The sequence below is a fragment of the Seriola dumerili genome, unplaced genomic scaffold, assembly GCF_002260705.1.
Source record: "Seriola dumerili isolate Sdu_G_001 unplaced genomic scaffold, Sdu_1.0 BDQW01000273.1, whole genome shotgun sequence".
Lineage (NCBI taxonomy): Eukaryota > Metazoa > Chordata > Actinopteri > Carangiformes > Carangidae > Seriola > Seriola dumerili.
The window spans coordinates 1,406,500-1,419,825 of record NW_019174528.1 but is presented as its reverse complement, the minus strand read 5'-3'; the positions used below and the strand labels follow the sequence as shown (position 1 = coordinate 1,419,825).

At 41.7% G+C, this 13,326-nt stretch overlaps 1 protein-coding gene across 2 annotated transcripts; it reads left to right on the top strand.

Moving 5' to 3' along the window:
- lrrc3b (leucine rich repeat containing 3B) lies at positions 1–9,882 on the top strand. Of its 2 annotated transcripts, none has more exons than XM_022757327.1 (2): positions 1–106; positions 6,296–9,882. In XM_022757327.1, exon 2 carries the CDS (start codon positions 6,440–6,442, stop codon positions 7,220–7,222), a length of 783 nt encoding a protein of 260 aa, XP_022613048.1. In that variant the 5' UTR covers positions 1–106; positions 6,296–6,439; the 3' UTR covers positions 7,223–9,882. The 2 variants fall into 2 exon arrangements, with proteins under 2 accessions (XP_022613048.1, XP_022613049.1); XM_022757328.1 differs by lacking the exon at positions 1–106 and adding an exon at positions 2,644–2,686.
- The last annotated feature ends 3,444 nt before the right edge of the window (positions 9,883–13,326 follow it).

The following is a 13,326-nucleotide window of genomic DNA, read 5'->3' as shown; positions in this document are numbered from 1 at the left end:
TGCACCAGAGAGCGGATACCTCTGCAGACGGGCTGCCCTCCCAGCCGGTCTCAACACCTCCCTGTGATATGAACACTTTGACAACAGCTAATGACTGTGACTGCTGGTGAGGAGACTTGTGTCGCCTGTTGCTCCTATGCCTGTCTCTGCTGTGTTATGTTTGCGCTGTCTGTCCTCTGCTACTGTCGCTGCCTTCATTCATTTTTTTATTTTTTTATTTTTTTTATTTTTTTTATTTTTTTTTTGTGCATGGAGAAATTGTTTTTTTTCTTTTCTTCTTTTTTTTAAAATGTGATTTATGATTCAGATATTGGATGATTATAAATGTATACTTTCACCAGCCGCTCTGTATTCCGCCTTTTCTGACCATTAGACAACATGAAGCGTTGATTTGGTGTTGGCAGTACAGGTAGGCTGGTGCGTGATGTTTTCTCAGGCGACGTCCTGCCAGACGCCATTGTCAAAAAGATCTATTTTTATGTTTCTGTGCTTATTACCGAAACGACACCGCACTTAGAATACAAACAAACGTAAATTTCACGCGATTAAAAGCCACACATTAATTCGGCGCACAGTGAACGTACCATCGGATCTCACTTTCTTGCCATTTCCAACTTTATTCCCGCTTCGGCCGCAGTTTCTTCTGATCTTCTCCCAATTAAATGCGCCGCGGCGGGCGGCAGCAACCGGTGCGAGCCGCTGATAGAAGTTAGATTTTTATTGAAATAACTGAAGCTGGAAACGTTTATTAATGTGCCGAATTACTATATCACTCCTCTGGATTCACAATCTGGGTTTTACCCTGCAATTAGTCTCACTATTAAATGGCAGTAAAGATGGATGTGTAAAATTAGGAAATTATTGAATGGAGTTTTGCGTGACGTTCTCTCCATTTAAGGTGTAACGGGGCCAGTTCAGACAGCGCTAGGTTTACATTAGCTCTGTTTAAGGAGCTGTAGGCAGCAGCTGGGTCTCCTCCTCGGTGCTGTTCCTCAGATCCACCCCGGTCACATGGAGCTGTGTTGATTCATATTTAGTTATTATCCTCCAGCCTGTCACATTCACAGCAGCCAGACTCCTGACTATGGAGCCTTGTCTCATTTGGATGGAGAGAGCGATGAGACAAACTCAATTAGTCCCTTTGAAGATGAATCTTCAGACCCAAACAGACTGTAAATAACTTTTACAAATTGCTTGTTTTCATAAGGACGCTGGTGTTTTCATGTGGGGGGAGGATATTGTTGGAATAACAGTAAAACCAGTTTAAAAGATTAGATTAAAATGCATATTCACTGTCATTACCTCTGTTTAGTCCAAACTAAAAACATGAAGTCTTATTAAATGTTACTAAACATATTTATATACATGTAATATTTTATACTTTACAATTATGATGCAGTTTGTGCTTGTTCATAGCAGAATTGTTGAATTGACTATTTGCTATATCAAGGAACACATAACAATTATTTTCCTTTTTCGGTTGATTTATGAAATGTCTGAAATTAGAAAAACAAAAAAAATCAGCCGTCACAAGTTCCCTGTCTAAATATATTTGATTCACTATATGGAGCTAATACAACCAGGAGAAGCAGCTGATCTTTACGGTGAAGCTGGAACTAGTGAATGTTATTCAGTGATCAATCTTAACGGTGTGCAGGTGAGGAGACTGACGATCCCAGGTTTCCAGCATTGACATAGATTACATTCCACGTAAATCCATAAATATCTCGTGCCACAATTTGAGATGTTTCTTATTTTATTTGTTCAATTCTTTATATATTATATATTCAGTAAATTTAACATGACATTCACCATTGTTTAATGTCCTTATTATTTATTGTGAGTCATTCTGTAACTGTTTCATACTATTTTGATATTTACTAATCTCAGTGTCAGTGTCTGGAGCCTCGTTAAGACTCGTCCCAGTAAATTAAGTAAAGTGTAAAACAGGACTTTACTTTACACTGATTGTACTAAAGTAGAACAGATGCGCGTTTTTTACCTCAGTTTCACAATCAGTGAAATTGTTCTTCTGTCTCGTCTTTCTTCTCTGTGTCTCATCACTTGTGGAAATGAGGCGCCCAATTTCTCAGCGAGTGAGATTTATAAAGCTGAACCATGCGGACGCAAGGCTTTACGATTCTGATCTCTAAAGAACGGGTGTGAATATTTCTTGGTTCGTGCCTTCACTTAGTTTTTAGTCATTAATCTACACAGAGGTTTTATGCATCTGGCCCCTGGAGTTGAACCTGTAACTGCTGCCAGAAGGATTCAGAGGCAGACTGGCAGTTTTTATCCATTTGCAATTTAAAATCTACAGCGTGCAAAAAGAGACTTTGTGAAGCCACTGTTATCCACTGATCCTGTCCAGTGGAATGTGCCACTGCATTAATTCATTTCCTCTGTGATACTGTAAACACAGTTACAGTATCACCCTCATTAGAAAAATATCTGGCTCTTTAGCTGCCAAACACTCCACAGTGTTCACCAGCCAGTCGGTGACTCTGTGTGTGTGTGTGTGTGTGTGTGTGTGTGTGTGTGTGTGTTGTTTGGTGGTCCACAGTGAATTCATCAGTGTTTTTTGTGCTGAGAACAGCTGCCTGCTGCGACTGGAGATGACAGTGATGACAGCAGAGAGACTGAAGCAAAACAGCAGATCGTAAAACAACGTGAAGTCTCTGTAAAGGTCCGTTGTTCTGCAGGAGACTGAGCGACGCCTCTCACATCACACTCAGGCGTTAATGTTCAAATCCACAACAGACAAACCTGTAGGATGATCAATAAGACTGTGTATACTCCCACTGATTGTGCAGCTGTTGAAACGTATAATTGATTAAACTCTACGACGATCAGTCTCGTGCCCGCGGAGACGGCGGTGTGCTGTCAGCCGATAGAAGGCGTGTAATCCCTCATTCTTACAGGTCAGGTGATCTGACCTTTAGTGACATCAGAGCAGAAGCCTCGCCGCGAGGTTTCGCAGGTCGCAGTGTGTGAGACGTGCCGGCTCGTCCTAGTGATCCACCCTTCTGAAACAAAAAGAGCTCCTCCCATCTCAGGGAACACAGACACAGCAGGTGAAGCGTTGGTGCAAAACTACAGAAGAGATTTTGTTTTCAGGTTGTCTGTCCGTCCGTCTCATGGACACGATATCTCAGAAACGCCTCAATGGAAATTCTTCTAATTTGGCACAAACATTTGCTCGGATTCAAGGCCGAACTGATCAGATTTTGGGGGTCAAAAGTGACGGGCGTGGTGACCTCACAAAACACAATTTCAGCCTTGTGGATGCAGTATCTCAGTAACATCTTGCAGGAATTTCTCCAAATTTGGTAAAAACGTTCATCTACACTCAAGGACAAACTGAGTAGAATTTGGTGGATACAGGTCAAAGGTCAAGGTCACGGTGACCTCACAAGAACATGGTTTTGGCCTTGTGAATGTGATATCTTTGAAGGAACTTCTTCAGATTTGGCAGAAACATTTATTTGGACTCAAGGATGAACTGATTAGATTTTGGTGGTTAAAGGTCAAAGGTCACAGTGACCTCAGAAAACAGTTTTTAGTCATTACTCAAGATTTCACAGCAATTATGACAAAATCTCTCTGACCGTGGATAAACAGGGATGTGACCTGGAACTAGTCTGAGTGGCGGAGGGATACGACCACGAGGAGGTGGTTCTAGTTTCTTTATAATTCTCGCCTTTCTCCTTTTGCTGTTGTCAATGCTTCCACGCACCATGGGCCTTGTTGATGAAGATGGCTAGGGGTTCATCACTTTTTTGTGTCCCCTGGAAACACTTCCATTGTCGTCTGTGCTGCATGTTTCTGTGTTTGCTTGTGTTGTCAGTATTTGCAGCGCATGAAGTTGCTGACGATGTTTTCTGAACGTGATCCTGTTTTGTCGGTTTGAATGTGTTTTCTGAAGTTGCAGTGCGTTGAGCTCTCCGGGCCGCCGTAGGTCACAGCCTCAGTTTGCTTCAAACAAAGTGCGTGTCAGACCGCCAGGAGCTCAGAGGCCGTAACTATTCAACAATCACCCTTACCGTACGCAGCGATGGGCCGACTGTGAGGTTTGAGTTTGAGACCAGTCCCATCTCTTCGTATGCGAACAAAAACACACTAAAGACACAGCTGTTGGAGACGTGCAGACAGTATGATGCAGTCAGAGGACAGCTATGATACCAGGCTTTTCACGCTGCCTGTGAGTCTGCCCATTGACCACGCAGTAGGAACTTGTTCACCCTGCACACACTCTTTAAGATGTAACCTCCCTAAAAAAAGAAAAACATAAACTTTTCAACCAAATTTAGCAGAGCCCACGTACAAGCCTAGAGCTGCATAGGACCTTATTCTGAGACGCTTTTGGTTCAACAGACAGAAATAAGACTTCACAAAGTCACATATTCATGTCATCTGAAAGGCCCTGCGAGCTAATGGCTCCAGATTCCATGTGACAGCACCATTTTTTTTAGTGGCGGTGGCGGTGTTCGCTCCGAGGGACAGCAGTGTCGGTCCATTACTTTGGCCCAGACTGGAAGGTCTGAACAACCATCGGGTGGATTGACATTTTGTAAAGACATTCATGGTGAAAATGAATCTTTCCATCTCGTGCCACCAGCAGGTCAAAGTTTTCACTCTTTCCATTTAATTTCCATTCATTGCCACAGTATTATATTATACAGACATTCATGGTTCCCAAACACTGTGTCCTAAAGACCGAGTGACGTCTCCTCTAGTAGCAACATGAACAACAGTTCAGTTCATGATTCAGATTCTTATCTGTTCCCCTTTTTAATTATTATTAATGACTTCCTCTTTTCATCCACAGCCAATTTTCAATCTGTCTAATACTTATCTTATAAATAACTTCAGAACTAATGACATTCCCATTATTCTCAGCTGCACTTTGTGTTTATGTTTGTTTTATTCCAATAAAAATGTCAACATGCTAACATGCTAATATAAGACGGTGAACATTGCCTGCTAAACATCAGCGCTAACATTGTTATTGTAGCATGTTAGCATGTTGACATTAGCATTTAGCTTCAAAGGTATAATCCGGAAGAGGCGTAAAAGCTGTAACAAAGAAAATGAGGCTCTACAGAGTAACATCCAACATCTCGTGACATCCAATCACAAGTGGACGCACTCAAGACGCATTTGAGATCCGATCACTCAGACCATATTCAGAGGTGGTCTAGACCACGTGTGGCCACAGTCTTTTAGCAGTTGCATTGGTCCTGTTCAGACCTGGTATTAACATCCGTCTCGAGTGACCCGATTACAAGTGGTGAGCTCGAAGTACGTCAGTTCACACCTGGATTACAAATGCATCTAAAGTGACCAGTTGTGATCGGATCTCAGTGAGCACCACATGGATTAGACGTTATAAAATATTTCACTATTTCAAATGGATAAAACCTTATTTCACTGTAGAGCTACAGTGCATTGATTTGCTCTCTCTCATAGTGAAACTGGCTGAAAACAACAGCACATTTGGTCTTTGCAAAAAGAACCGATGAAGGTGTTTACTTGCATGTAGAGCCGGGAAGTGAGGTCCGGTCACAGGTGGGCGCTGGAGACGGCCGATGTGAACTGACGTACTCAGAGCAACAGCAGTGGCAACAGTGGGATGAACTTACATGTGTCCACGGCAGCAGAACGTTGTTTGCACAGACAGATCTCGTCCAACCTGGAAGAGAGAAACTGAAACTGGTATCGATCCTATTGACGCTAAAATCGATCTTCAAGTATAGATATTTTGGGATTGATCCGCCCACTCCTAAGTGGAAGAGTTTCTCATTTGTAATTACAACATGGATTTTGATGAGAACACTATTTACAAGTCGGAAACTAATTATAATTTTAATGTGGCATCAGGGCTGTAACATGAGGCTGGTATTGATCTTTTAATCTCTGAATGGCATCCCTATAAAATGTCTTGTAACCATAGTCAACTCCTAAAAATCAAGTGCTGTCCGGAAGCTGCTTGTCAACTGCAAACCGAGCTCCTCTTGTGTCAGGCAAATCAATTATCAGGCCAGTTTCAAAAACATGGAGAAGAAATGTTTTGACGTTGTTAGCTTAGATACAGTTTGAAATAACCTTTTAAACGCCTTTGCTTTAGGTTTGACCTTGTTCCAAATCACAGATAAAAGTCAAACAAAATCAGAAATCATGATAGTCTCTTGTCAACTTATCAACAATCAGTTCAAGCTAATGCTATCATGATAATGACACTGACGCGGGTTACGGACAATAGTTCAACCTGTCTTTGTGTTTGATCTTGTTTCAGGCCTCAACCCAGCATGGTAATATCGGTTCACCCTCCAGTATCTTCAGTGGGCAGTCAGTGAGGAACCGTCAACACTATGCGATGTGCGTGAGGGATGAGTGGCGGTTGTGGCCCCAGGCGGGATGCTGCTGACGGCCGGTCAGTATGACTCTGCTGGACCTGTGGCTGTCACGCTCCCTCCCCATGTGCCTGCTCCTTCAGAGCCTTGTCCTCATGGCCTTGTGCTTCCCCTCGGCCAGCATGTGTCCAAAGGGCTGCATCTGCCAACGTGACCCCCACCTCCACGGCATCAACGTTACCTGCAGTCAGTCCCGCCTCAAAGAGATCCCCCCCAGCCTCCCGGTTGACACTGTCCTGTTGAGGCTGGATCACAACCAGATCGGAGCCGTGCCCGATCAAACCTTCCACGGACTTCGGCTTTTGAGGGAGCTTAACCTTTCCTACAACGCTGTGGAGACTTTAGGGGAAGCAGCCTTCAGTGGCATAGAGGCGACTTTACAGGTGCTGGACCTCTCCCACAACCGTATCACAAGCGTACACAAGGATGCTTTCGCTCGGCTCAAGGCCCGCGTCATCGTGGACGACAACCCGTGGCATTGTGACTGTGCTCTCCAGCAGGCCATCAGCGGAATGGCCCACAACCACGATGCCGCCGCCCGCGTGCTCTGCAGGAGCTCAGAGGTTCATGACCAGGAGGGAAGACCTTTCTTGGCAGTGGACACTGACCTCTGCAACCTGGCCAAAAGGACCACAGACTACGCCATGTTGGTGACCATGTTTGGCTGGTTTGCCATGGTCATTTCATATGTGGTGTATTACGTCCGACAGAACCAGGAGGACGCCCGGCGCCACCTGGAGTACCTCAAATCTCTCCCGAGCAAGCCCAAGAAACCCGACGAGGCCGACGACATCAGCACTGTTGTCTGACGGCAGCGTCACAGTGACTGCGTCCACCGCAAACCTAATGAACACCAAAATGTTCACGTGACAGGACCCACACTAATGTTTACTATTTGTACCACTAGTGATGTGAGCATCAAAACTGCAGATCAATCTTTGTATTTTAGACATTTTGTTGTATGTCCTTACCAGGGTTTGTTCACGACTGATCTGAGATAAGTTGAGATGGGAGGCCACAGTCTAACAGTCGAATGCCAACGTTATCTTTTCTACAGAAATTGCTTATGGAGTTTTGAAAATTTGAATCTCAGGTTTAAATAATGGTTGTTTTTAGATTAAAATTTGGAATATCTGATAAATAGAAATATATTTTTAAGTCGCAACACCCTATACTCTATTTCCCAGAGCCCTTATTTTGGTATCTCAAAGCCCACGATAAGGTGTACGTTGAGTTTTGTAAACACTTGCTGAAACAATTGCATCTTTCATGCACCTTTAAAATTAAATCTAAATTACAATATCCACACAGAAACTTCAGCATTTCTGAACCCATGGTATTTGATCTATACATTGTGTAATACTATTACAGCTTTGGTGACCTGTCTTTGATACAGACAAATCACATTTAAGCCCGAATACAGACAAGTAGTCAAGATTCCACTGAAATATCTTGTGAATGATCTCACACTGTGGCTAAGGAGAATACTGGGTGCTATGGAAGCTTATTTTTCCAAGTAAGGAAACTAGTAAAATGTTAAGAAGGAATTAAAAATAAAAATGCTCACTTAAAATGATGTGATAGTACGTAAACATTTTGACTTTCTACGTGAAATTCGTGAGATACTAAATCAAGATTTTGTCTTTGTTTGTTATGAGATACAAACTCGAGTATCATATATTAAATTACTTAAAGTGCTTTACTTTTTAAGTCAAAACTAAGAGCTGGTAAGTCACAGTGGTCGCTAGCTTCTTTAGCTAACCTGTCAGTTACTCGTTGTATCACCATGAACGAGGCTAATTTAGCTTAGCACCAGTGGTCTTCTTATCACAGTTCAGGGCTGCAGTTCTGGCTTCTGGCCAAAACCACCCTGATATGTGGAAAACTGCAGTTGTTAAAACTGTAGGCTGTAGCTCACAGACAAGACTCTTTCATATTATATTAAAATAAGAAAAGAAGGAAGGAAGGAAGGAAGGAAGGAAGGAAGGAAGGAAGACATTATAGCCACACAACAAACCATAACATCCATTCCAACTGTGAAGGAATCAGGGCTGCCCCCAACCAAAGTTTCTCCTAGTCGACTGGTAGTCGTCAGTTCAGGCGATTAGCTGACTAGTCGTTGCACGTTTATGATATTAATTTAATTACTTAAATTAGTATTTTTTGGGGGGAGCATCAGAAAGTGGTTTGAGTCCAGGGCTGAGAAAGAATATAAGTAACACGGCTAACGGCGTGCTACAGTACAGAGAAATACAAAGCCGTGATAATGAGCCACGGTAATGATTCTGAAAGTGTCGTAACAACCAGCAAGGAGAGTGTTAGCATTAGCGTCCATGCTAAGTTGCTAACTTTAAGCTACTTACATGTTTCAAATGACAAGCGCTGTTTTAGGTCAATGAATGAGAGGCGAATGTTTGTCTGCAGAGTTTGCGTCACCTTAGCTGCGGTCGTTCCTTTAGCCGCTTGAAGCGTTGGAGTTCCTGTTCTGTGTTCACAGGTTGTTTTGATATTTCAGTTGCCGTAAGACAGGAATGTTGTCTCGCTTGTCACACGTGTGTTAGTAAAAATAAAGTTGTTGCTGCTATTTATTGTACTACATCTCTTAAGTCGCATTTATTATTTCATTACTGAATCTTCCAGTTAGTCAAACCCAAGAGTCTCAGTTAGAGACCCGTCGTGTAAATGACGTCTGTCCGTGACTGACTGAGTGACTTCCTGTCAAGTTGTTTTTTTTTGTCCTGTGACCAACTGACCAATCAAAATTTGGTCGACTTAGACCGTCTCAGTCATTAGCGTTTGGTATTTGTGGGCAGCCCTAGAAATTATATATAATTTAAATTTCCCAACGGTATTTGTGTTGTAGTGGAGCCAGTGACCCCAGTTGTAGCAGAGCCACGAAAAGTACAGAACATTAAACTTTTTGAAACATATGAAATATGAAAAAATCTTCACAAGATCAAGATCCATAATGTTTAAACGCAAATGTTCATTGATATATAACTAGAATGGCGTCCAGTAGAGTGTACACCTCCAAACAGTCCCACACATGTCTATTAGATCTGGATTATTATCTGGATCTTCACCAACTTGTACAAACTCATAGATCTCAACCTAAACATTTACATCACAATATAAACATTATTTCCTGAGATATTGACGAAAATGTCAAAAAAAAGGCCTCCTCTCGCAATGTTATGGAAAGTCATAAAATAAATAAATCCTGGATCCACCCCTTTTAACCCGACCCTCACCGAAATGTAACGGCCCATGCCCATCACCATCTCCACTAGGTTTGGGTGCAAATGGGTTCAGTTCTTCTTGTGTAATCCTGCTGATAAACAACTGAACAATAACAGTCAAAAAATTGTCATTCATGAATAAATCTGGATGTAACGATGATGAGAAATGTAATGGAACCATCCTGAAAATATCTAGTTATAATGTGAAAAAATTCTCCTTATAATGAGAAACCAACTTTTTTTTTTTTTTTTTTTGGTCATGGTGACGGTAATAAATTGATGTACCAAACACCACATGTCAGACATTGAGTCATTGCAGTTAACATCCTGATCACCACCCACATGAACATTAATGTACAATAAAAACTGAAATGCCCTTAAACTTTAAATAGTCTGAAATAAAATCTGACATCATGTAAATTATGTTCAAGAAAAGTCAAGATGTAAAAAGATTAGTTCTGAATATTAAATCTGGCGGACATCTATAGTAACTGAGACAGTAGATATTTGATTTTAAGAAGGAACCCCAAAATGCTCTTGATGAACTCTTGATCATGGAAATAGTAGTTTGACCAATTACCAACTTTAGCTGAGCTTCTGCGTTTGATTGGTCATATACTGTATGTACTCAAAAGGAGTGGGTGAACTCACAATCAGTCAACACCTTAAGATGTCTGCTGGTGCTTGGTTTGACTTCCTGTCCAACACATCACTGAAGGGGTGAGGACGATAAGGACTCTTGATTCTGTACCTCACAATTTTACGTCTGATGCCAATGTTCAGGAAGTAATAATTCCCTTTAGGTCGCAAATTGGTGGATACAGCATAAAGAAAGGTAACAAGCTGAAAGGTGAAGGTGTGGTGGTTGGTGTGACAGAAGGCCGTGTAGCGTCCTCTCACTGAGTTTTAACATTGGCCTTTTTATTAACCTTAACCATGACCTTTCCCTAACCTTTACCAGTTGTTTTAGTCACCAACCCTAACCACAGCTTAACCACAAGCTTTCTCTAAACTCAGTTGCCATGTGCAGACAGTGTAGAAAGTGAGAATATTAGAAACTTTGGCATAGAAAATAAAAAACATTGCCATTCTGCAGATCTGTCCAATATCTGCATTTTTGTCTGGTGAAAGGAATCTCTCTATATGCAAGGACTTGTTGGTCATGTGATGACGCTGAAGTCGGCATTAAATCTGGACTCCTGCCTGTCACGACAGATCCTGCAGTCAGACGTGAGCTGTCCGAGGCGCTTCCATCACTTTCCATCAGAACCAAAAACAAGATGCACTTGAAATTCTCACAAGTCTGAGACGGGAGGAGAGACACAAGGAAACTGTGGGACACTGCAAAACAAAACACCATGGCTACAAAGAGTTCGAAGAAGAGGTGGGGGCAGGACTGAACTCTGGCCCTTGTCCAGCTCCATCTCTCGCTGGACATAAACAAACTGGTGTTTTTCGACGAGTGACTTTCTTTTTTTTCTCATCAGCCGTCACAGATGTCTCTTCAGCTAGAGTGATCTTTGAATCAATACATCTGGTTGTTGTTGTCTGAACACCCTCACACCCACGTGACAACAGTCAGGAGAAGAAATGTTTTGTGGTTCCAGCAGCACATTAAACTCTGAGATTTTCAAAGTCTTGTCGTCTGCACTAAATCGACCGTGAGTTGAGATTATTTTGTCAAAAAACCAAGAGTGTTGAACAAGACGTTCTGGAACCTGAGGTTTTTGGTTCTGGTTTAACGGCGCCTCTGGACACACGAGACTGTCCTGTAAAAAACAAGCCCACAGGTCGTCTGTGCAGCAGGTTATTATGACCCGTAGTTACGTTTTGTTGCTAGGCGACACCTAGTGGTCGTAGTAATTATGACGGGAGCAAAGGGAAAAGATCGGTGACGTAGGTTGTGGTGGACGGGTGAATATGACACAGGAGAGCGGTGTTCGATTCCCATGTTAAACCAGCTGTTAATACTGTTACCATGACAACAAAGACCGTGTAATGTTGAGGCAGCACTTATTTTAACCCAAATCACCATCTATTTCTAAACCTAACCAAGCAAAGGTAGTTAACGCACATGTTACATATTATTGTAACCATGACAACCCAGGTCCAGTACGCCTGCCGACGTAGGGGCCGTTTCAGGAGACACTCCTGTGGGTCGTATCAGAGGGTTGCTCAGGTTGGAGGAGGTGATGGGACAGGCTGCTTCTGTGTGGTACTGTACATTTCTTTCTTCAGTTTGTGAAGTCTGGGTTTGTTGCTGTTGTTTAATCAGTTCTCGTCAGAATGAATTTTAGATGTTTATCTGCACTGATCACAAGTAAGCACAAGACTACATGTCAGTTTCAGTGGATTCTTTTTTGTTGGTGTTTTGTGGTTTGGTTCAGTCCTTCCCAGACAGAGCTGGTCATTTTTACAGTTTGCTTTTTTTTATTTATTACCAGCTTAATGTCTCTCTTACCAGGCCCTCTCAAGGGGGAGGACAGATTTATCACATGTATGGATGTCACACTACAGTATATCATCATCTCAGTCATCACAAATTAACACAAACCTTCCTATTCCAAGTCAAGGTGCCAATGCATGCATCATTTCCCTTTAATAACACTGTGTACAGTAATGTTCCCAGCAGCAGCAGCAGCAGCGGGTGAAGAGAAAATTGATGCTATCATCATCACAGTCACTGGAGCCCACTAAAACATAGGACCAGATAAAAAAAATCACATGACTGACACGTAAAAGGGACTAAAAATTTTATTTTCACAAAAAAAAAGCTTATTTCATATATAAAACCCACTTTAAATAATAAATCCTGCACAGTTGGTGACGTGTTAGATGCTGGGAGTTGGTGGTATCTTGTAAAAATTTCCTTTCAGGTCACAGAAGTTGTACAGTAATGGTTGTTAAAATGATGCAATGACAATATGTAGGTAGAGAAGACTAGGATCACATGTAAATATGAACGTTGATGTTGTGTGAAATACTTGAAATCCCTTTAATAGTTGTTCTTGAATGTGCTCCAACCCTTAGCCTTGTCTTTGTAGAGGCAATCTCATACTCCTCATGACAGGATCAGGATAGTAGACAGTAAAATGCATGTACAATGTAATGAAGCACAGTGTAGCCAAGGAACTGAAAGTATTTCTAAGTGCCTGAATACTTATCTCAACATTTTATTTTTTCATTTATGTCCTCTTTATCCATCTCTGGTATTTGCTGTGAACTCTTAGTTTAGGATTTTCACTGTTTCTCGATTTAAGTTTATTTTGCAAGTTAGAAAAAAGAAATTATATCAACTATGTTGATGTAACAAAGCTGTTAAACTCAATTATACTATACCATATTACAGTTCTCTGTGCACCAACCGCAGTGTGTGGTAGACTAATTCACAGTTAAGGATGATAATGTTAGCACTGACTATCATGGTTTTGTGTAATGGCATGACATACAAAAAATGAAATAAAGAAAGTATGCATTGTTTCACGGTATATTTTATTTCCCTTTTGACTTAAAAATACACAGCTTCATAGCAGTAGCTAATTATCTAGCTTGTTTAATACACTATGCTTTCTTGTCTACACATTATTGCTAATGTTAGCTAGCTTCTAACTTTAGCCTTTAGTTACAGTTTAGCTAACTAAAGCTAAGCTTTTCATTTCCAATGTTGGCTTGCC